We start from the raw sequence: 24,974 nt of genomic DNA on the forward strand, positions 1-24,974 counted from the left end.
AAAGCTTGCTGAATTGAATTCAATTGCCAGTACATATGATAGATCCATGAGGACTTCTGCCCATAACATGGAGCTCTTAAATGCAGAAATGCCTCACTTGAGAGATCAAGGTTTGACCCTCAACTTTATAACTTAACTAATTAATTTACCGGCAACCCAGCAAGGTGTACTGGAAACAAAGTGAGAAAGAAGCTTGGATTTTGAGAGCTAAAAGGGACCTGGATGGCCATCAGGGTCAGACAAGCTGCCATTCCATACTGCCTGGGCTGGGAGCTTCTACTCTAAAAAGCCAAACTGAAAATAAAGACTCTTCAAGAATAACAGTGCTGCCTGCCGAGGATTTATTCCTTTTTTTATTTGTCACAAAGAACAGAGTGCGGTGAAGCTGGGGGCTGTCCAACAAACAAGCTGGGGTGCGGGCTCGGGGAGAACACTGGGAAATCTGGGCAGGAGAAGCCCCGGAGGCTTACTCCCGCCACTGCTGAAGGCCAAGGGGACACCAACGAATACTTCGCAAAACACAAAAGTCAAGTCAATGCCAAATGCTCCCCAGCAGCCTCCTCTGTGGCGCCGAGGTTTGAAACCCAAGCCGGGCACTTTTGCCCTGGAAACTCTTGGCAGACGCCCGGGGTACAGACGGCGAGCTGCGCACACAGTTTTCCATTGTAAATGCTCAGAGAGGATCGCCCACCCTCACCAATAACAGTTGGTGGACTGTAGCAAGTGCTGAAAACATAGTGGGGAAACCTCTTTCAGCCTCAGTTTCCTCATCTGCAAAATGGAGGAGAGAATATCCGCAGTGCCCACCTCACAGGCAGGGCTGGTAAGATCCAATGAGATGATTGGGGCAAATGCTTTGCAAACCCAGAATGCTATGCAAATGCCAGCCCCCATTATCGACGCTCCAGTGACTCTACGGAGTCTAGAGAATTTTGCCTGGAAGGTTTGGGGATGTCTCCAGGTGGGGGGAGGGAGGCCTCGGCACCCTGAACGGTGCCTGCTGGATGCCCGCTGCCTGATCCTCTAAGGCCGGGTGCTCCCTCCGGCTCACAGCAGGGCCAGTGACCGCGGAGCTCCGCCCCCCCCCCCCCCCCCCCCCCCGCCCCCGGCATTCCAAAGCGCAGCCCTTCAGGAAAGTAGACCCGCACAGTTTTACATATCGCTTCTAGGGGTTGCAAAGCGCTTTGCAAAAACAGCCTGGAGCAGGAGGCTGCGCAGGGTTTATGGTGCCCATCTGTCTGACTAGGAAATGGACGCTGACAGAGGCTAAGTGACGCGGCCAAGTTCACCCCAGAGATGTGCGCGGCGGGGAGGCGGAGGCTGGCCAGCAAGGGTTAAGGGCTGGAACAAAAGACTCCCCGCTGGTGCTGCCCGGGCCAGCCCGGGCCAGCCCGGGCCAAAGCTCCAGTGAGATCCGGTCTCGGCCGCCACGGTTGCCTGGGGCTACAAACGAAATGAAGCTGAGAAATGCACCCGCAGAGAGGTGCGGCCGGGGGCTCAGTGGGGGCTGCTGTTGTCCTAGTGACCGACGCCAGCCGGCCAGGGCCGGGCAGCGCCGGGCGCCGCCTCCGGGAATGGGCGCAGGCACCCCCACGACCGGCCTGTGGCGAGGTTCACCTTCAGGGGCACCTGCGGGAGAGATGGCACTGGGTGGATGTGGGACCAGGACGGGGCACCGCTGAGGGGAGCCGGGCGAGGGGCTTAGCGATGGCTCGGGAGGGGAACTCTCCGCTCCACCCCTTATTTATATTGGAGGAAACTGAGGGTTCTGGATGCCCTCACCAGTGCCTGCAGGCCAGCAGGGGTCAAGCGACTTCCTCCAGGCCACTTGGCAGGGGAGCCGCGCAGGAGCCCGCCCAGCTTCTTCATAACAAAAGCGGGCATTTCCAGGCTGCTTCTCTCACACTCTCCCCCGAACCCCACAAATGTCCCTAAGTGAGAATAAGGCAGTCATGCAGGGGGCTCTGGCCTTTGAGGGAGCTGGACCTTGGAGCTGTATGAACAGTGCTTCAGATGCCCAGGCTTAGTTTCCCCCTCGGCAAGCTGCTGCCTGTGGGACCTTAGACAAGTCACCGGCCTGAGCTCCTTAGAAGGAAAATGGGAGAGCTGGGCAAGATGACTTCCTGGGTTATGGCCCGAGAGAAATCGGCTCTTCTGGTCCTCAACCAGGCGTTAGAAACAAGGAGGACCCTCCTGCCAAAGGAACTTGGGTAACATGGAAGCCCCGTTGCTAGGCTCCTCCCTGACATACACTTTGCATTCAACTAGACTTTCTGGAATTAAATGAAACCTTTATATATCTGCTACAGACAAAGCAACTCCAGAGGAGTAGGCAGGGCAGGAATTACTGCCCCCACATTACAGACACTAAATGGATTGCCCCCAAAGGGAGTCACTTATCCCAAACTAGTTAAAGGCCCAGCCAGCTTTCAAACCCAGGCAGACCTGGGGTTGGAGCCCTACAGGGCAGGCTCCCCTCCAGGGAACAGCCAGGATTCACAATTGTAGCATTTAAAACTGAAGAGACTTAAGCAATGGAAGCCCACAGAGGGCAAGTGACCTACCCAGGGTCACACATTGCCTTCCTTGAAATGGAGAGCTCCACCCATTGCTATCCTGGGCCCCTGGAAGAGGTGCTCCGGGAAGATTCGGTCCTGGCACTCACTTATTTCCCTTCTTCTAGCTTTAGTATCTCACTACCTCAAGGAGCCATCTGGAATAGCCCTTGCCCAGGCTCCTGGCCTTTTAGTGTAGCAGTCTTATTTCTCTCTCTCATGGACTGCTGCCAAGCTGAGCCATCAGGGGAGCGCAGTACTAGGCGCCTAATAATCTTTTTATTTTGGTGGTGGGAGTGGTGGCAGTGGGGTGTCTAGACTTGTGATTTCAGTGGTATCTAATAAGACTCAGTGGATTGTTCCAAAGGATTTTGAGCCAGAAGACTCCTTAGAGACAATCTAGTTAACACCCCTAATTTTACAGATGAAGAAACTGAGTCCTGGAGTGGTTAAATGACGAGGTTATATGGAACGTGAGAAGCAGAATGAGGATTTGACCTCAGGTCTTCTGACCCCAAGCTCAGTGCGCCATCACCTGCTCCAGAAAGCTCAGCAGAGACAAGGTTAGTTTCTGGTTGTGGCCGGTGGTCTTGGGCTTGCATGCTCTGCTCTTCGAGGATTCTTTAACCTTTATTGAGAGGTAGGACTTTTTTTCTAGATTCACTGTCACACCACAAGACTGAGTCATGCCAATTTAGGGAAGGGGAGTCAGATGACAAAATGGGCTTCTTCCCCAAGAAAGGATGCTCCTAGAGTCAGCACCCAAGGAGACCATGCCAAGAAGACAAGGAATGAGCCAAGGAGCAGAAGCCAATTTCAAGGTGTATCTGGGAACAGGCATGCAAGCACGGTATCATGGAAGGACCTGAGACTTGGGTCTGAGTCCTTGCTTTGTCACTTACTATGTGATCTTGGGCCTCACTGTTCTCTTTTGGCAAAATGGGAACAATAATATTTACCCTCCCTATTTTGGTGGAATGTTGTAAGGATTATAGGATTTAGAGTTGAAAGGAGCCTTTGAGGTCATGTAATCCAATCCCTTCATTTTTTTGGGGGGGGGGGGAGGAAACAAGTGTAGAGAGGCCAGGTGTCTGCCAAGGTCACAGTTCAATCAGGAGTCCACCCAGACCCTCTGACTCTAAGCCAAAGTGATCTTCACATGAAACTGGGGGAAAATCATCTTATTTCTCTGAACCCCACTTTCTTTAAATGTAAAATGGGAATAATAATGCTTGTTTTATCTCTGTCTTGGGGTTTTTGTGAAGATCAAAGGCGATAGAAGAGATAAAATGTTTTGTACCTGCAAAATGGCCTATGAGCTAACTTCCTCATGAGGAGGTGGGCAGGAAAAGGAGAGAAAACCAGAGAAGTAGAAATTGGTCAAATTAACTAATTCCCCTGGCAGCTATAGTGCCCATGTAGTTCGTTAATGCTCAACACGTATCTGGGAACCTCCTTTCTCAGGACTCATCATAGCCTCCACTGACAAGCAAGAGTTACTTTTTTTTTTAAAGCAAACCCTTACCTTCCATCTTAGAGTCAATACTGTGTGTTGGTTCCAAGGCAGAAGAGTGGTAAGGGCTAGGCAGTGGGGGTCAGGTGACTTGCCCAGGGTCACCCAGCTAGGGCAAGAGCTACTTATTGAAGGGAATGGAATCTTTCTCCTTCTCTCCTCTCATTTGAGTGACTTGGACAAAAACTAGTGCCTGGTTGAAAACGGGCATGAATAGACATGGGGCTGGTGGTTAGCAGATAATAGAGAAAACAAGAAAAATGGAAAATTATTGGGAAGAGGGAAATGATGGCATTTGGAGACCTGTTTTGTTCTCATCCTGGAAGAGGGAGATGGCACCTAACAGTGAGATGACTCAAGTGACTCAAGCTTGCTTTGCTTGGGAAACTGTATGGGATGTGGAGGTGATGAGAACTGCCATGGGGCAGGAAGGTAGAGAGAAATTGCAGAGAGCGAGAGCTTGTCATAGATCTCTGCCAATGGAATTCCTATATTTGGACTGTGAGTGGCCACAGAGATTGGTATTAGGGAATCTTTGGGTCAAAGGGTCATTTAGTAAAGCATTTGTTTTGTTTTATTAAAAATATTTTCGGGAACAGTATGACTGTGTTGAGGATTTGTTCTCAGTGCATTAGGGAAGCACATCTCTGTTTTCTGGGAGAGAATCTGAGTCAAAAGAAGTGAGAAGATCCTCCAGAGCATACCAGGGCACCTGTAACGGACCCTCCTCATTTCCTCCATCCTCTGCATGGCACTGGTCTCCAAGGGAGTTAGTTCTTAATGACGTTAACCCCGGAGGGTTCCCGTGTCCTTAAGTCTGACTGGGGTGAGGCTGAGTCTCTTACCTTCAGGCATAGTCCTATAGCCTGGATGTTCTGCAGTGACTCCATGGTTTCTTTGACGAGTGCTATGATCAAGACAGAAAACAAACACATCCAGTTGTTATCACACCCACAGATCCTGAGGTGCCTGGACATTTTGTACTGTGCTGAACACAAACATCACGCCTTGGCTTCCGCTACAAGTCTGCAAGTCCTTTGCAGGATACCTGCATTCCAGCAGCACTTCCCTACTCAGAACCCTTCAGCTACAAACTTCCTCAGCTGTCTGGCTCCAGGCCTGCAAGCCTCATCTACTTTGCCTCTGAAGATTTTTAGCTTCCTTCAAAGCTCAGTCAAGGGCCGTGTCCTAGAGGAGGCCAGTTATCAGGGCACTTGGCCTCTTGACCATGTATTTACTTCTCTGGGTACATTCCTTTAACCCTCTAAGAATGTACATTTTTTGGGGGAAGGGACACCTTTACCTTGTTTGGTGCCTTGCACACAGTTGGTGCTTAATAAATGTATAATGAACTAAATTAAATTGTTGAAAAATTGATTGCAAAATGTATTTATGTACCAGAAATCCCATTTTCACACTGGCTCTCAGTGAAAAACTTGAGGTAAAAGTAAAATCCTCTTTGAACCCACTTTGAGACACTTCCAAGTTCTTTAGTTGTCATGGATATATGGAAGAAATTGCTGTACTTTGGACCTCATGCAGCATTTTGTTTTATAGCTCTCCTGCAATTATCATGCATCACTATATCTATCATAAATATTTGTGTGTATATCTCATCCCCTCCCTACATTGCAACCTCTGTAATGGCAGGCATTCTATCTTCAGAAACATTTTATCTCCTCAAGTGATTGAACAAAGGGCTCCACACACAGTAGGTGCTTACTAAATGCTTGCTGAATGAATGAATGAATGAGAAGAGTCTTGGTTCTTTGAATATGGTCCAGTCACTTCAACATTCTGAATCTCGGTTTTTTAGTCTATAAAATAGCCACATAATAAAATAAACATCCCTATTTTTCACAATGCTGTTTGGGGGAAACATCTGGTACACTGTCAGCTCTCTAGAAATGTGAGCTTACTTCTATTATTTTGTTGCTTTGGTTGATGTTCCAGCATTATCCATCAATGCCATCATGGTACTAGGGCCTAGAGGGTATGCCATGAGAGGATCAAATAGTGAAGTTGGGGGTGTTTAACACAAGGAAGAAAAGCCTTAAGAGACACATGATGATCTGTCTTTAAGTATTTAAAGGGCTGTAACATGGAAGAGGAATTTGATCCATTCTCCTTGGCCCCTGGGAGTAAAACCAGGAGTGAAGAATGGGAACTGTAGGAACTAATTTAGGCTTGAGGTAAGGAAAAACTTCCTAAAAACAAGAGTTCTCCAAAAGTGTTCTCTCCTTCAGGCATGGGCTTCCCCTCCCCAGAGGTCTTTAAGCAAAAACTGAGGGACACCATTTGTTAAATCTTAGAAGGAATTCCTGTTCAGATACTTATGGGAATCGATGGTCTCTGGGGTCCCTTCCATTTTCACCTTGGAAGATATAGATGGGAAATAGAGGGAGAACCCAGATATAGGTTAGAGAGTGAAAAGGAAGTGATCTGAACCTAGTAGGAAATGGAGGGAGGGTCAAGCACAGAGCACTCCTAACTCACTTTGATTGCCATGGTAGATATTTTGGTTGGTTTTTAGGATATATAGGTGGGCTCTTCTTTGGCTTCACACACAAACACAAAATTCTAATATGATGCCTTACAGTGAGTGGTGTGGATTTTTGAAGGCCGTGCCAGCAGAATGATAGCCCTGGTTGATTCTCCCCAAATGGATAGACTTCTGCCAGTGAGTTTGTATCACCTGCCTAAGGATCAATTTAGATTCCTGTACAGAATTCTGTCAAGGATGGGCACCAAGTTATGAATTCTTTGGCAATGCCAATTCATGAGAGAGAGAGAGAAAGAGAGAGACAGAGAGAGACAGAGAGAGAGATTGACAAAGACAGAGACAGAGACAGAAGAGAGATTGGAAGGTATCATATGGAATTGAAATTGAAATATAAAAGATGTGGTGTCTTCTACAAGGTCTTATACAGGTAGTAAGTTGCCCAGGTAGGATTCAATCCCAGGCCCTCTAACCCCAAATCTGGTTCTCTTCCTCCTGTATGGCCACTTTTAGCTTTGGCAAAGGGGCAGAAAAGGGGCCAGAAGGAGTTAAGAACCATGCTACATTTTTCTAATAAGTATTAATTTAACTGCTGGTCCTCTCTCCTTGTCCAATGAGAGGACTCCGAGCCAGAGGAATTGAACCATATCAACACACATTCTTGCCATAAATGAACCAGAAGACATTAAGGAGATTGCAGATATATGACAGAACAGCTCACACGTTTTTCTTGGAGAGACAAATAAAGAAGTCTGGAGTATTGGTGCTAGTGTGTCCAAAGACAAGAAACAAAAATTCATGGGACCTCTGGTCATCTTGATTTGTAGTCATGTGAACATAAGCAAAAAGATCACCATATGAAGATAATTGTAGCTTATCCACCAGCATATGTTGCAGAGGATGAGGAGGTAGAGAAATTCTTTGAAAAACTTGATAATATCTTTCAAACTAAGTTAACCTATGTCTTAATTCTTGGTGACTTCAATGCAAAAGTTGGCCTAAGGGGAGATGCTGAAAAAGTATATTAGAAAATCTGGTTAAAATTAAGAAATCAGAGAGGTCAAAAGCTTATAGACTACTCAGTAGCTTTATACCTATATTATGGATACTTCCTTCAAGAAGAGACTTGGAAAGTGCTGGCAAGCACCAAACAATAGCACAGAGAAACAGTATATCTCAACAGGAAACCACTGGTTACTAATGTGGGAACTATTTCAGAATCAGCTCTGTGCAGTCATCGCATCAACTTGTTAGAGCTAAGATTAAAATCAAAACAAAACTAGAGGAAAAGATAAGGATCAGAAGATTTGGCATATAATTATAACAGCACAGGCCTGGCCATTTTTAAAAAAAAAGCTACATATGTTGGAAAGTAGGAAATAGATAAAATAGATTATCATGATTTTCTATAGAATATCAACAGACGCAGAGGTCACCATGAAGAGGTGGCCAAAAAAGTCCAGAAATCATCTCAGAGAAATGCGGCAGCCAAGGGTAACCCTGGTTTTGAACATAAATTTGCTTGCAAAATCTTGTGAGGGATGAAAGAAGATTATGAGCAGTATTGCCTCACAAAATAGGGAAGTATGTGGGAGGAAAACAAGTCCACAAAAACCATGGCCAGAGACCCAATAAAGCCATGTCTTCCTTAAGAAGATTTAAAGAGAAAAGTGGAAGGAGCACAACAAACAGACAAATGTGGAGCCCATCTGACAGCACTTCTGTGTTGTAGGGTGACTGCCATTCTCCAATCCAATAAATTATCACAACGTTGATGAGGAGTGAAGAAACCACAAGGGCATTTGGGGTAGGGAATGAATTTCTTGGAATTATCTGCTGGACATAGATTTAGCCTCATTTAGGTAGGCAGTCTTACCATGTTGGGCATTTTACTTGCATGATGATTCAACATATATAGTGATTTTAAATGGTCAGGGATTGGGACTGGACCTGTGATTTCATTGGCAAAAAGGGAACTCCCAGGTGAGGAGATGCCAGAGCCCTGAGAAATTAAATGAACTGCCTAAACTTATCCATCTAGTACACATTGGAGGGGGACTGGAACCAAGATCTTTTCTGGTTCTGAGACCAACTCTTTATCCACTACACCATGATGAGTAAAACAAATCTGAATACATGACCTCATACGATTCTCACAACAACAATGATAATAACTCACTTCTACAGAATTTTAGACCTTGAGATTTACAAAGAGCCTTCTTCATAAAAATTCTGTGAAGCAGGCAGTGACATATATATATATATATATATATATATATATATATTTTAGCTCATTTTATAGGTGAGGAAACTGAGTCTCAGATGATCAGAGTTAGTTGATCACTGTCTCAGAGCTAGTCAATAGCGTCTCCCGGCATCAGGTCCAGCAGTCCTTTCACTTGAAATGCTTTTCTCACAGTGGTCCTGTGAGGCAGGTAATACAAACATTACTCTCTCGACTTCACAGATAAATATAATGAGGCTGGGGATGGTTAAGGGCCCTGCCCAGATCCACATGGTTAGTAAATTGCAGAAAATGTACAGGACAATCAAGTATGTATTAATCATTGTGCTAAGCATGGAAAGGCAAAACGATTTCTGCTCGGAGCTCACGTTCTACGATGAGAGCCAAAGGCAAACAGCTACGTCTTGTAGGTACACATATATCAGTATTGAAAAATGTGTAAAATGCTGCTGTGATGAGTGATATCTGGATTTGTTAAAAAGTCTTAATGAAGTCATGATGACTTTTTCCACGATGTATTTCCCTAACTAATAATAATGGTGTGACTATTAATTAATGTATAGGGTATGGGAAGCTGTTTTCATGTCAAAACGTAGAACAGGTACTTAAATGCTTACTTTGTGCCAAAAAGCATTGCATTGAGTGCTGAGCTCTCAGAAAGGCTTTTCCAAGGCCTCTGCCTGCAAGGCGCTGACATTCCAATGAGAGGGAAGAACTGGCCACATGAGATACATGCAGTATAAACTGGAGAAGAAAGTCACTGGCAGGGCAGGGCACGGGGACTTCATGGCAGCGAGGGAATCGAAGAGGCGGAGGAGAGGAGAGGAGAGAGCTCATTCAAGCTGCTCCTGCGGCACCTTCCCCTCCTAATCTCCCCGTCTTTGTACAACACATGAGTTTGTGCTTTGGAAATTCCCTGCCACTGGAAAGACTTGGATGGTGAGCCTCATCTCTGTTCCAATAAGCAGCACAAGCATATTAGGAGAGAGACGTTAGGATAAGAAGGAGAAACCATGTTTGTTTCTACCCAGAAAAGCTCTGGGCCAGCTTTAGGAAGCTCAAGGCAGTAGACAATGCCTGTAACACCCTCTTTCCTACCTCAACTCTGCAAAAAGGGGTACTATAATTGCTAATTCACCTCAGTCAGGGAACTGACAGATGAAGAGAGCTGGAGCAACGAGTTGTTCCTGATCTGAAGGAAAAGGGTTTGGATTATAGCTAGGGCCCAGCCTGCACCCCTAGAAGCTACTTGGGACAGAGATGAAGATTGCTGGAAAGCGGATTTCCATATATAGGAGGAAGTTGAGACAATATTCTGTTCTAGCTACAAAAACAAAACAAACAAAAAACCACCCTCCGTCAAAGAGAGGAGTCAGAAAATGGGGGACAGAGGAATAGAAAAGGAATAAAGTGAAAACCAAGGATTTCAAGAGGAAAAAAAATCAATTAAAAAATCTAGAGGAGGAGGCACCAAGTTGGCTCAGTGGATAGAAAGTAAGGCATAGAGATGAGAGGTCCTGGGTTCAAATTTGGCTTCAGACACTTCCTAGCTATGTGATCCTGGGTAAGTCATTTAACCCCCAATACCTAGCCCTTACCACTTTTCTGCATTGGAAAGGATACTTAATATTGGTTCTAAGACAGAAGGTAAGGGTTTTTTTTTTTTTTTTTAAGTCTAGAGCTCAACTAAATAAATAGAGAAGATACAAAAACTGAAATGGAGAGCAAATACAAAAACATCCAAAAAAATCACAAACCACTACAGGTAAATATTTTAAGACAAAAGAAATTGAATCAGCATTTGATGGAACAAATGAATTTTTTTTTAAACCCTTACCTTCTGTCTTACTGTGTATTAACTCCAAGGCAGAAGAGTGGTAAGGGCTAGGCAATGGGGGTCAAGTGACTTGCCCAGGGTCACACAGCTAGGAAGTGGCTGAGGCCAAATTTGAACCTAGGACCTCCTGTCTCTAGGCCTGGTTCTCAATCCACTGAGCTACCCAGCTGCCCCCACAAATGAATTTTTAAGAGAACCACAGCAGGATATTTCAGAATGTTTAAAAGAAAAATAAATATCTTTTTTGTCTCAATAACCTTTTATTTTTCTAATTACATGTAAAAACAAATTTTCACATTCATTTTTCAAAACTGGGTTACACATTCTTTCTTCCCCTACCTCAAAATGGTAGTTTGCTATAGGTTATGTATGGATAATCATGCAAAACGTATTTCATATTAGCCATGTCATGGAAGAAGATATATTTTTTAAAACTACAAAGAAAATAAAGTGAAAAATAGTATGCTTTGTTCTGCCTTCAGATTCCATCATTTTTTCTCTAGATGTATATAGAATTTTTCTTCTTTTTTTCAGTTTTTAAAAATTATATACATAGTAACCACTATCACCACTACCAAAAACATTTAAATAAACAAGTGCATAAAAAATCATGTGCTAAACCACAAACTCTACATTGTTTACAATTTGTTTAAAATATATAAATTATATATGTGTGTGCTAATATAGATATCCTCTCCTTTTGAGTTCTTTTTGGATTTGTTTTACTTTGATACTTTTTCTCTTGATTTTGTGACTTATTTTTAAAAAATATAATCATAGTATGTATTTTTCTTATTCTCTTTTCTTTTCATATCTTTGTTTCTCTTATTTTCTCTATATTTCCAGTATTTGTCATTTATAATAACATAATACAATCCATTACATTCAAATATCACATACTATTCAGCCATTTATCACTGTATTTGTGTTATTTCCAGTTATTTTGTCATTACAAACAAAGCTTTCATGAACATTTTCATATATACAGAGCTTTTTACCTTCTCAATAATGCCCTTAGGGCCTAATCCTAGTAATGGGATCCTTAAGTCAATGAGCATGAACAGCTTTATAGTTCTTAAGCTATATTTACATCTTGTTTTCTAAAGAACAATTTATAGCTTCTCTAGCAATGTAATATTAGGCCTATTTCTCCTTGTTCCTATCAGCATTTAATTTGATCAATTTAACCCATCTGGTTCTGAGTTAACATACATTAACAGGACCATATTTATTTATTATTAAAAAAAAACTCATACTTTCCACCTTAGAATTGGTTCTAAGGCAGAAGAGCGGTGAGGGCTAGGCAATGGGGGTTAAGTGATTTGCCCAGGGTCACACAGCTATGAAATATCTGGGGACAGATTTGAACCCAGGACCTCCCATTTCTAGTCCTGGCTCTCTATCCACTGAGCTACCCAGCTGTCCCCTCCAAGACCATATTTAGTTAGACTGGCCCTAGGCAGCAGATACAATCTGTTGTCAGAACCATACTCATTGCAAAACCAAGCCTTCCAGCTTGGTCATGCCCAGTGGAAGTTTTGTTCCAATGACTTAATCCTTCAGGAATGCAATATTACCTTCACAGTATGATAAATGTTAAATTAAGAAATTGCAGAATATTTATGCTCTCTAAACCACTGTCATCCCACCAGAAACTATATTTGGATTATAATTATGCCCAGGCTTTTATCTATGCTAGCCTCATGGGTGTGTGGGGCTCTCCAGATAGTTATCATATTTAATTTGTCAAAGGTTTTACTGATTTCTTTAAGCTCTTTCTTTTTTTTTTCTTGTTAGATTTATCTAGTTCTGATAGAGGAAAATTAAAGTGCCCCATTATTATTATTTTGTTATCAGTTTTCATGTGTATCTCATTTAGTTTTTCTTTTAAAAATCTGGATGCTATAAACCTTGGTATATACAGATCCAATATTGATAATGCTTCATTATTCATAGTACCTCCAACATAATATGGTTACCATGCTTATCTCTTCTGATTATATCCACTTTAGCTTCAACTCTATCAGAGATCATAACTACGACTCCTGCTTTACCTGGATCAGCCAAGGTATAGAATATTATGCTACTACATTTAATTTCCAGCAGCTCCATTCCTCCTTACTATTTGTCCCTCTCTTGCTTTCTTTCTGCCATATTCCTTCTCAGATATTCAATTTCCTCTGACCAATACCTCTCCAATTGACCACCCATCCCCCAAATCCCCCTTTATCCTCAACCCTTGCCCTCCTACTTCCAAATTGGCCCACCTTTCCAAAGGGTCCTCCCTTGTTCCTTCCCCCATTCCTTTTAATTTTTATTTTATCCACCTTTCCAAAAATCCCGTCCTTATCCCCCAGTCATACTCTCTTACTTTTTTATATGAGTTTGAGTCTAAAAATCCCTTCCCCATCTTGTCCTAAGAGTCTCTACCTTATCCCCTCAATTTATTCCCCAACCTCTTGATATGTACTCATCTCCAAGTATACCTCTTTCCCCTCCCTTTTCTCATCCCCTTGACCTTTTTTATCTTAACCCATTCTTCTGTCACCCAAAGGGACTCCCAGTCCCTCCCTTATTCCATCCCTCTTCTCTCCTGTTTCTCTGTATGTTAAGAAGATTTTTTTCCTTCTAATTGTGTATGTTGTTCTCTCTTTATCTCAAGTCTGATGAGAGTAGGGTTCTAATACTACCAGCCCTCCACCTGCTCCTCTCCTTCTCCATGGCAGTTCTTTTCTCATTCTTTTTCCATATGAGGCAGCCATTCCACCCTTCCTCCCCCTGGTCTATTCCAATGCCATTTCAGTTCATTCCATTACATTCACCTCAGCCTTGAGTATTTTACATTCTCCTTCAAAATACCTAGGCAATGATGCCATTTCCAGGGGCCATAGATTATATTTTCCCATACAGCTATCAAACAATTTGACCTTTTAGGTTGCTTATGATCAATCTTTCATTACTTTTGTTTATTTCTTGTAGATTAGATTTTCTGCTGAGTTATGAATTTTTCCCTAGGAATAATTTAAACTCCTTTAGTTTGTTAAATGCCCACTTTTTACTTTTTATAATTATGCTCATCTTTGCTGGTTATGTTATTCTTTGTTGTAAAGCTCAGTTCTTTTGTTCTACAAAAAGCTGTGTTATATGCTGTGTTCTTTTAATATTATAGTTGCTAGGTCTTGTGTTATTCTATTTTTTTCTTGGGGCTTGTATTATTTTCTTCTTAACCTAGTCTTTCAACAACCACACTCTCCAGTGCATGCTCCTCCCTTACTTCTCCTCTGATACTGCTGTAACCCAGGATAGAGCAGGTACCTATTCTGTGCTCCTCAGAACTCCAAAGTTCTCATTTGTTAGCAATAAGATTTGAGTTCTTGCCCTTAGAGCCTGGCACCAATAGACTCTGTGGTGTCCCCTCTTTCAATCTCCAGTTGTGGGTCAGTGGTGGTCTTTGGAGCTGAGGCTGTAGCAAACACAGTAGTTTCCAGGGCCTTCCATCTAAGGATCCCAGTGGTATTCTCAAAGATGCAAGAAACTTCAGGGTTGAGCAAACAAGGTAAGGCTCCTGGTTGTTGATCTACTCTGTTTGCTCTGTTCTTGGCTCTAGGGTCTATGGTGGTGGGACTGAAGCCAGAGAAGTCAGAAACCTTCCTCCAAAGTTGTCCCAGGCTGTTTAGCTTCATTTCTGACTCTCATCTTTTTTTTTTCTTTCTAATTTTAGCATTGATTCTGTGGGGTTATTTTTAGTTGTTTGTGTTGGGTATTAGGACATCAAGGAAGTTTCACCCCCTATCTTGCCATCTTTCCAAAATGTACCATGTGTTTTTCATTATGAGTCCTTTGGAGTTGTCTTGGAACATTATATTGCTGAGAACAGCTAAACCATTCACACTTGATCATTATACAATATTGGTGTTATTGTGTACAATGTTCTCCTGGTCCTGCTCACTTCACTTTGCATCAATTTACATAACTCTTTCCAAGTTTTTTTAAATCATCCTGCTCATTTCTTATAGCACATTAGTATTCTGTTAAAATCATATACCACCACTTGTTCAGCTAATCCCTGTTGGACATCTCCTTAATCTCCAATTCTTTGCTACCACAAAAAAGCTGCTATAAATATTTTTGTATAAATAGGACCATTTCCCTTTCTTAAAAATATCTCTTTGGGTATATGATTTGTAGTTTTGTTTTTATAGGATTATTCACTTACAAAAATGAACAGTATAGAAATATGTTTTATGTGATAATACATATATAATTTTGATTTTTTTTATTGAATTCCTTACTAGCCCTGGGAGGAGAGTAAGAAGAAGGAAGGGAGACAATGTGGATTATGTAACTTCAGAAAACTTATGTGGAAATTTGTTATTTCATATAATTGGTTAAAAAAATTCTCTCTGGGAAGATTACCATTTAGAAGCAGCACCTTCCACATCAATCAAAAACAAAGTGCTTCAAAAAACCAAATATAACAACAGGACAGAGCTGGGGGACCCTCCTGCTCAATTCAACTTAAAAGGTACTCAAAGAAGCCTGAATTCTCAGGTTTAAGGAAAAGAAAGAAGAAGGTCCCAGGACCCCTCCCCCACTTACTGTGAAGAGTCTTTGATGGTTACTGGAATCTTGGGGTGAGGGCTCCAGCCTGGAGGGAGTGCCTTGCTTCCAAAGCTGGGTCAGGCTCAGGGCTCTAACCATAGCCAGCAGGGAGGCAGCTGAAGGAGAGGAATGGGGGTGGGGGGGGGCAGCCAAGTAGCAGGGAGGGCAGCCTAGTTACAGCCACTACTCTCCATCATGGGTCTCCACTTCTCAAGGTTTTGGACTCAGGGCACATCTAGCTCTGCAGATCAGCTCTACCCTAGCTTAATCTAGTCTATCAATAGGGCAGATAAGAAGCCTTCAGAGGACAGAGAACCTCAATCTCCAACACCCTTCCCCTACCAACTGTGCAGAGAGCCTCCATAAGAATCCTTCTGACTTAGATCCCAGGGTGAAGGCTGCAACTTCTACAGAATACCTTGATAACAGGACAGGAAGCCCAGCTCCCTTCAGCCTCCACACCTTCACCAACACCTTTAGCTTCTGCTGCTAGCTGAGGAAGATCTGACCCCAGGGCTCATTAATACTCCATCAGCCTAATCTAGTCAATCAGCAGAGCAGAGAAGTTCCTTCAGTCCAGAATAGCCCAAACCCACAGATCCAGCAAATAATTAGAGGAGCAAGATTTCAGCCAATGACAGGGGGGAAAGAAGGAAAAAAATATGAGTAAAGAACAGAAAAAGAAAAAAAAGAAATTGCGATCAACAGTTTCTATCCAGGTAATGAATAAAGAGCAAATGGAATAGAGGAGGACCAGGGAATAACAAGAAAAAACACAGAAACTCCAGTGAATTGGACTCAGGCTTTGGAAGAACTCAAAACACAATAAAACAATTAAGAGAGGATGAAGACAATTGGGAAAATAACCTAAAAAGCAAAATAAGTCATCTGTAAACAGAGGCACATGAACTAAAACAAGAAAATAGTGTCTTGAAATCGAGAATTGACCAGCTTGAAAATGAGGCAAAGAAAGTGAAAGATGACCTACAAAGAAAAACAGACCAGAAGGAGAAGAATGACCAAAAAGTCAGGGATGAAATTCAGTCTTTAAAAATTAGAATCCAGCTCTAAATCTCTTATAATCAGAGAGATGCAAATCAAAACAACTCTGAGGTATCACCTCACACCTAGCAGATTGGCTAACATGACAGCAAAGGAAAGTAACGAATGCTGGAGGGGATGTGGCAAAGTTGGGATATTAATTCATTGCTGGTGGAGTTGTGAACTGATCCAACCATTCTGGAGGGCAATTTGGAACTATGCCCAAAGAGCACTAAAAGACTGTCTGACCTTTGATCCAGCCATAGCACTGCTGGGTCTGTACCCCAAAGAGATAATAAGGAAAAAGACTTGTACAAGAATATTCATAGCTGTGCTCTTTGTGGTGGCCAAAAATTGGAAAATGAGGGGATGCCCTTCAATTGGAGAATGGCTGAACAAACTGTGGTATATGTTGGTTATGGAATACTACTGTGCTAAAAGGAATAATAAAGTGGAGGAATTCCATGGAAACTGGAACAATCTTCAGAATTGATGCAGAGTGAAAGGAGCAGAACCAGGAAAACATTGTACACAGAGTGAAACACTGTGGTACAAATGAACATAATGAACATAAATTCTCCATTAGTGTCAATACAACGTCCCTGAACATTCTGCAGGGATCTAGAAGAAAAAACACTATCCACAAGCAGAGGACAAATTGTGGGAGTAAAAACACCAAGGAAAAGCAACTGCTTGACTACAGGGGCTGAGGGGACATGACTGAGGAGAGATTCTAAATGAACACTCTAATGCAAGTACCAACAATGTGGAAATGGGTTCGAATCAAGGACACATGTGATACCCAGTGGAATCGTACTTCAGCTATGGGGGGGGGGGGGGAGGAAAAGAAAATTATCTTTGTTTCCAATGAATAATGTGTGAAAATGACCAAATAAAATAATGTTTTTTTAAAAAATAAATACAATGGAAAAAATTAGAATCCAACAACTAGAAGCAAATGACTTCACAGGGCAGCAAGAGTTTATAAAACAAAATCAAAAGAATGAAAAAATTGAGAAAAATATGAAACACCTCATTGATAAAACTACAGACCTGGAAAACAGATCTAGAAGAGACAATTTAAGAATTATTGGATTACTAGAAAATCATGACAAAAGAAAAAGCCTGGACATCATTCTACAGGAAATTATCCATGAAAACTGCCCTGACATTCTTTTTTTAAAAACCCTTACCTTCTGTCTTGGAATCAATACTGTGTATTGATTCCAAGGCAGAAGAGTGGTAAGATCTAGGCAATGGAGGGTTAAGTGACTTGTCCAGGGTCACACAGCTTGGAAGTGCCTGAGGCCAGATTTGAACCTAAGACCTTCCATCTCTATGCCTGGCTCTCAATCCACTGAGCTACCTAGCTGCCCCCTGACATTCTTGAACAAGAGGGGAAAGTGGAGATTGAAAGAATCCATAGATCACCTAACACATTTAATCCTCAACTGACAGTGCCCAAGAATGTTATAGTCAAATTCAAGAACTACTAGACCAAGGAAAAGATACTACAAGCTGCTAAGAAGAAACCATTCAGATATCCTGGAACCACAGTTAGGATAACACAGGATCTGGCTGCATCCACACTGAAGGACAGAAAGGCATGGTATATGATATTCCAGAAAGTAAAGAACTGGGTCTACAAGAATCAACTACCCAGCAAAACTGACTATATTCTTACAGGGGAAAGTATGGTCATTTAATAGAAGATTTCCAAGCATTCCTAAAGAAAAGACCTGACTTAAACAGAAAATTTGATGCCCAAACACAGAACTCAAGAGAATCACCAAAAGGTAATTAAGAAAGGGAAAAACAAAACAAAACTTTTTTTAAGGGACCCAATAAGTTCAAATGATTTGTATTCCCATAAGAAAAGATGATATTGGTAATTCTTAAAAATTGTTATTATCATCATGGTATCTTGAAGAAGTATACTTAGAGGGAACAGTGACAAACTGTATAGGATGAAATGTCAAAAAATTATATATATATAAATATATATATATAATATAAAAGGTAGGGGTAAAAAAGAGGATAATACTAAGAGAAATGGGAAAAGAAACAAAATGGGGTAATTTTATATTTCATAAAGAAGCACATGGGGGAGGGGGAGAAGGCCAATCCAATGGAAAGGTGAAAGAGATAATCATTTCAGTGGGAAGGGTCAGAAAGGTTCAAATGGAAGGAAAAGCTCCAATTCCAAATTCAATCATCATCATAAAAATCATCAATATCAACATCATTATCATCATTGTCAACATCAACACCACCACCATCATCATCATTATCAACAACATCATCAAAAACATCAACATCATCAACATCAACAATTTCAGGGGGAAGCTAGGTAGCTCAGTGGATTGAGAGTCAGGCCGAGAGATGGGAGATTCTGGGTTCAAATACGTCCTCAAACACTTCCTAGCTGTGTGACCCTGGACAAGTCATTTGACCCCCCATTGTCTAGTCCTTCTCTTCTTCTGCTTTGGAACCAATATACAGTATTTATTCCAAGACAGAAGGTAAGGGTTTAAAAACAAACAAAAAAACCTAAAAACAAACAAAAAAACCCCAACAATATCATCATCAACATCAATATCATAAACGACATCAACATTGTTGTCATCATCATCATCATCATCAACATCAACATCTAACTATCCATCTTTTCCTGGCCCAGGAAAGATTTTTGCTGAGAGGCCTAATCTATGTTAGGCTTAGTACTATGCAGACTACTGAATGAGAGCCAAAAGACCTAAACTCTAGGCTTGAGTGCCACTGTGTCCTTTGGGGATAAAAATAAAGTCTTTTTCTGGACTCAGTTTCCTCATTTAAGTATGAGTGAAGCTTACTTAGAATCTACATTAAATTAATCAATTAAATCAAAGAATAAACCAGGTATAAACAAGAAAAAAAATCTCTCTGGGATATGGACCTAGTAATGGTATTGCTGGGTCTGAGGGTATGCACAGTTTTATAGCCCTTTGGGTATATTTCCAAATTGCTTTCTGGAAGAGAAAAATATATATCTATATCTTGAAAGGTTATAAGAAAACAAAATAATTTATAGTCTGTGTAATAGAAATAATTAGCATAGTAGAAAAACTTGAATCCATAATGACAAATTTTTCCAAAAGAGAGAACAAGAGAACAGCATATTTGGAATACAAATACATTGAAGTAATAGACAATAAAGTTAAAAGAATACATGATCTCTATACAAAAGTTATTGGTCTTGACAGAATATATAGAAACAATTTAAGGTTATTAGGTTTCTCAGAAGAACATGATCAATAAAAAAAATCCTGAATGCCACAATGTAGGAAATAACGAAAAACTGTTGAGAACTTTCAAATATGGAAAACAGTATTAAGTGAAAAAAAAAACAAATTAGAAGAGAATGAGTTTGTAATAACCATGGAAAGATGAAAGAATTCTTAATCAAAAGGGAAACAGGTGATTGCAGAAGGTAAAATAGACACCTTTAATGACACAAAATTGAAAAGCTTTTGTATGAACAAAATAGCTAGAGCTAGAAAAGGAACAATTAATTAGAAAAATTATTTTCATGGATTGTATCAGAAAAAGGGTTGCTATTCAAGATTTACAGGCAATTGATATACAAATGTGAGCAACAGTCATTCTCTGATAAATAAGGGGCCAAAGAATATGAACAGGTAGTTAAAAAAGCTCTAAGTTATTCTAGATTCATATGAAAGAATACTCTTAATCACGACTAATAAAAGACATACAAATTAAAATGACTGAGTTTTCACCTCATCCTCTTCAGATTAGTAAAAATGACAAAAGTCACACATGGTAAACAATGGTTGAGCTAGGAATTAGTTTAATTATTCTACAAAAAATTTGGAATGAAACTAAAAAAGTAGCTAAACTGGTCATATCCTTTAATCCAGGTTTAAGAATATACTCCAAGGAGGTCAAAGAGAGCAAAAGGTCCCAAATATGCAATGATATTTCTAGCACTATTTTTTTTGTAGTTCTAGTGGAAAGAATGTGAGTATAATAACAATTGAGAAACAGATAAGCAAATTGTGTAATGTGGATGTATAATCTGCAGAGCACCAGAAGAAATAACAAATGCTAAAAGAATTCAGAGAAACTTGGGGAAGATTTGTAAGAACTAATACACAGAAGAATACTCCGTATAAGTAATATACATAATGTGTACAACAGTGCAAATGGAAAGAATTTTAAAAAGAAACTATAATTTATTTTTTATAATAACCAAGTTTGTACTTGTAATAACCAAGTTTATCCCAAGAGAAGGTATAAAAAAATGCATCTCATTCCCCCCCCCCTTTTTTTTTGTAGAAATAGGGGACCAGGGTTTGTTTTATTGCATATACTGTCAGACTTAATCAGGGTGTTGATAGTTTTGCTAAACTGCTCTTTTTTATTTTTGTCAGAAAGGACAGCTAGCTGGGTAGGAGAAAGAGGAATATAAACAGAAATGCTAGTGACATAAAAAACAGAAGATAGCAATATATTTTCTTCAAGTAAGACTTTAAAATTCTGATCACTGAAATGCTTCAGAGAACTGCTGAAAAGACTACCTCCCACCTTCTATATCAGTGGAGAGATAATAGGACCATAGAATTATGGAAGGAAGGAAGTGCAGAGGCTATCTAATTCTATTAATCCCTCATTTTACAGGTGAAGAACCAATAGCTCGTCCAGATCAAATGACTTGTGCAAGGTCACACTAGTAGTAAGCACTAGAGGTAGAACTGAACTCAGGTCTTCAAACTCCAGAGTCATTGGGGTCTTAATGAGGCTGACATTATTAGACTCAGATTTAGATCTGTAAGGGGCATTAAAAGACCAAGTCCAACCTCCTCATTTTATGAAGGACAAAGTGAGGGAGGGAGGAGGAGGTAGGAAGAGGGAGGGAGAGAGAGAGAGAGAGAGACAGACAGACAGACAGACAGTCAGACAGACAGAGACAGACAGACAGACAGACAGAGACAGAGAGAGACAGAGAGAGAAAGTTACCTGACTTGCCTAGGGTCACACAGCTAATAAGCATTTGAGATAAGATTTGAATGTAGATCTCTTCTGACTCCCAAGCCAGGGCCCAGTCTCCTGTTCTATATTGATTGTTTTGCCTGGCTGTACTTTCTTTGCTACAAGGAAAGGCTCTACAGTAGGAAGGAAATTGGAGGGAAGTGACAGTGATGCTTTAAAAAAAAATTTTTTTTTTTTAAGCCCTTACCTTCCGTCTTGGAGTCAATACTGTGTATTGGCTCCAAGGCAGAAGAGTGGTAAGGGCTAGGCAATGGGGGTCAAGTGACTTGCCCAGGGTCACACAGCTGGGAAGTGTCTGAGGCCAGATTTGAACCTAGGACCTCCCATCTCTAGGCCTGGCTCTCAATCCACTGAACCACCCAGCTGCCCCCGACAGTGATGCTTTTTAAAAGTATCGATGAAATATATTTGCAGAGATTGCTTTATTTTGGAGAATCTTTGGAAACCTTGGTACAGAATTTTCCTGGGATTAGGCCCCTGATTTTCAACAAAGTTTCTACCTTCTTCCACTGCCTCTAATCTCCCCTTGTCTTGGTAATATTTTCCTTGGCTGTACCAAGCATGAGGCCTGGGGATGAGAAGGTTGAGGATTATCAGGAGTCCAACCACAATAAATTTTAACAGGTCCAAACTTGTTCCTGCTCTCCAGGAGTTCTGTAAAAAATAGACTCGAATACAGGACTACAATCCCCACAAGCCTTTGCTCCACTTCCCCAAAATGCTTTGTAATCTCACGGGAATTCTGAGGTGGGCTGAGATCGAGGAAGGATTTAAGCTGGTTGGCAAAGGTTTTTGGGCTTTTTTGGACTTCCGTTTTGGAGCAGATGCATCTCTTCTGTGATGTGAGGTTATTTTGTCTAGGTCTCTGGCCTAGGCACATGTTTCTTACTTGTATATTCTTTAATCCTTAATCCTTAATAAACCTCTAAAAAATATAATACTCCTTGTAGAGAGAAACTAATTTCTACCTGCCTCAGTCTCCCCATATTCCCTAATTTTAATCTTTACAGTTCCCAAATGGTGGAGGTAACACATCCATAGCTGTGAACATACAAGCTATAGATAGGCAAGATGAATTGGAGACACTCTCAGAGAGAGGGGACTAAGATTAAGGACTCTTGGCAAAGAATTTTTGCAGTGGGTAAGACTTGAGCTGAGGCTTGAGAGAGCAGAGAAGCCCAGAGAGAGAGATGAGGAGAGGAGTGCCTGTGGACAGGGGACAGTCAATGACCTGTCTGGGGTCAGGAGATAGAGGTACAGTCATGAGCTGGTGTCACTGGAGCAGAGTACATGAGGGTAGGGAGGGGCCTTCCAAAGCCAAATAGGGGATTTGATCATTGATCCTAGAGGTAACTGAGTAGGGGTGGGACATGACAGACCTGCACCTTAAGAAAGTCACTTTGACAGGTGAGTGGAGGACTGCCTGGAGCTGGGAGAGATGAAGTAGGGAGATGGCAGACTGGGGCATCAGCCTAGGTGTGAGGTGATGAGGATCTGCCTCAGGGAGCTGACAGAGCCAAGAGGAGAGAAAGGGGCCTATACAAGGGATTCTGTGAGTGTAAAAGTGGCAGGACAGCAGAATAGGTATGAAAGGCTGGATATTGATATAGAAGAGAAGAAGACAAGAGCTCATTAAACACTTTTTTGGAGGCTGAGTGGGGAATTCTCTGATATTTCCTTTAAGATCAGGCCCTTCCTGGGGAAACCTGCTGCCGCTCTCTTTGTTAAGGTGCCAAGGAGGAACAAGGGATTTAATTTCTCAGCATGAACAGTTGCTGTTTACTCTCCCAGGAGCATTAAAATCACCCCAACATGACCCCAATCCAATCTGAAGCATCCCTCGAAATGTCTATCATGGTCAAATGCATCTATATTTAGCACTAGAAAGCCACTGGGGTTATTAAGTCCATAGAAATCCATTTTTTCATTGGACAGATGAGGAAAAGGTTCAGAGAAGGGCCCAAAGTCACATGGGCAGTAAGTAGCAGAGTTGGGATTTGAACCTAGGTCCTCCAAATCTAACATTCTTTCCAGTACACTATGCTGTTGGCACTGTGTTTTCTACACAACAACCCTGTGTGCTGATGCAAACGTCACTGTTTCTGGCTTAAAGAGTAGGAAACTGAGCCCCTGTGAAGGTAAGGTCATTCAGCTAGGAGGTGCTGAAGGCAGGACTTGGGCTCTGGCTCCAGTCAGCTTTGTTTTACATCCCACAGAGGGTCAGCACATAGACAGGGAGAAGAAGCCCAGTGGACACAGGAGTGATTTTAGACATGGTCCACCTGTAATGCCAAGAATGTTGGAAAGGGAGGCTCTAGTACCTTAGTTTGCTCATTCCTAAAGTAGTCATAATGATCTCTGCCCCAAGGTTGCCTTTACACACAAGGTATAATGAAATCTATTTGATGGAGTAGAAAGAACACTGGGATGGGAGTTAGGAAAATGGGGTTCTGACTCTGCCATCACCTGGAGCAATACCTTGAGTATGACGCATCTCAGTGTACATTTCAGTTTTTTCATCTGTACAATCAAGTAATTAGATAGGTGGTTTCTAAGGCCCCGCCCAGCTCTGGCAGTTTGTGATTTAAGGCTCCTTTTAGCTGTAACATTCCCTGAACAAAAGTCCCTTGCAATCCTGAATTTCTATGCTCTAAGGTCTTTTCCAGCCTTTTATGATTGGTCCTCCAAATGGGCCCAAGGAGAGAAGCAGAATAATGCATCCTGTACTGTCCCAGATTCCCTCCCTCCCTTCCTGCCCTGACTTCCTAGGACCTCTCTCCTTTGGCTCAGCCCAGTACTGCTGGGGTACCAGCCCTCAGCTAGGCCTTCATAAGGTTCATATAAAAATCCCCTGGGCTAAACTGTGGAGTGGTTCCCTACCAAGTGAAACCAGCCTTGAAGTCCTTGTGATTGCAGCCCTATCTTCTTCTGTTGACAGATGAATGGATGGGCATTAACAAGCCATTTCTATGGGGGATTGGGATTAAGCCCAGGTTTTTGATTTTGACTAGGTAGGAAGTTAATGTTCTCATTATCATGGCAGCTTTGAAATGAGGCTGATAACCTAAATTAGATTGTGGATAATGGCCACCGAGGAAAGAGGTTAATTTCATTTGTATTTCAGGGGTTTACATGATTAAGAAACCCCCCCAAAACTGAATAGCTGCCTCTAATGTTCAGGAGCAACTCTTCAGGAGCCAGAAAAGGGTAGTATTTGGCTGCCAGCTCAGTTCTGATTTATAAAATGGGCTCAGTTCCTTTGGGAGATAACATCATGGCCTCCTGGAGCAAAGGCCTTTCAGGGCCACAGAAATGGATACTAGATACAGGTGCAACTTCCAATTAAGTCACAATGTTTGGGAATGGGTTGGCTGCTGGCTTGCTCCAGAATGGTTCACCCTGAGGTTCTCTCCAAGAATATAAACAGAGGGCAGCCTGTTCTATGTGGCCATGCTCAGATGCTGAGGAGTTTCTGGGACCAACTATTTTTAACATATTTCAGATTATGCTGGGTCAAATATGTGGGGTAGGCATGAACATAATAGACTTTACTCCTAAAAGGAGATTGTTTAGAAAGAAGAAAAATACATCAGCATATGCTAAAAAAAGATACCAATTCAGGGTATATTTCG

General features: G+C 41.7%; 1 protein-coding gene and 1 long non-coding RNA gene across 10 annotated transcripts in view; one reads left to right on the forward strand and one right to left on the reverse strand.

The window, feature by feature from the left end:
* Positions 1-318: 318 nt before the first annotated feature.
* LOC100022326 (DNA polymerase nu) overlaps positions 319-24,974 on the reverse strand; it is a 479,612-nt gene continuing 454,956 nt past the window's right edge. For 8 of the 9 annotated variants that reach the window (XM_056802316.1, XM_056802317.1, XM_056802320.1 and 5 more), the window contains 2 exons: positions 4,914-4,975; positions 1,475-1,629 (listed from right to left, as the gene is read on the reverse strand). In XM_056802316.1, coding sequence (XP_056658294.1) covers positions 1,519-1,629; positions 4,914-4,975 — 173 coding nt within the window. In that variant the 3' untranslated portion in view covers positions 1,475-1,518. Of the gene's footprint in view, positions 1,630-4,913; positions 4,976-24,974 lie in introns of all 9 variants that reach the window. The other variant, XM_056802319.1, reaches the window with a different exon arrangement.
* On the forward strand, positions 1,405-5,425 carry LOC130455027 (uncharacterized). The gene is made up of 3 exons (XR_008912803.1): positions 1,405-1,483; positions 2,980-3,118; positions 3,214-5,425. It is a non-coding gene; the product is annotated as an uncharacterized LOC130455027 (long non-coding RNA).

The sequence above is a fragment of the Monodelphis domestica genome, chromosome 6, assembly GCF_027887165.1.
Source record: "Monodelphis domestica isolate mMonDom1 chromosome 6, mMonDom1.pri, whole genome shotgun sequence".
Lineage (NCBI taxonomy): Eukaryota > Metazoa > Chordata > Mammalia > Didelphimorphia > Didelphidae > Monodelphis > Monodelphis domestica.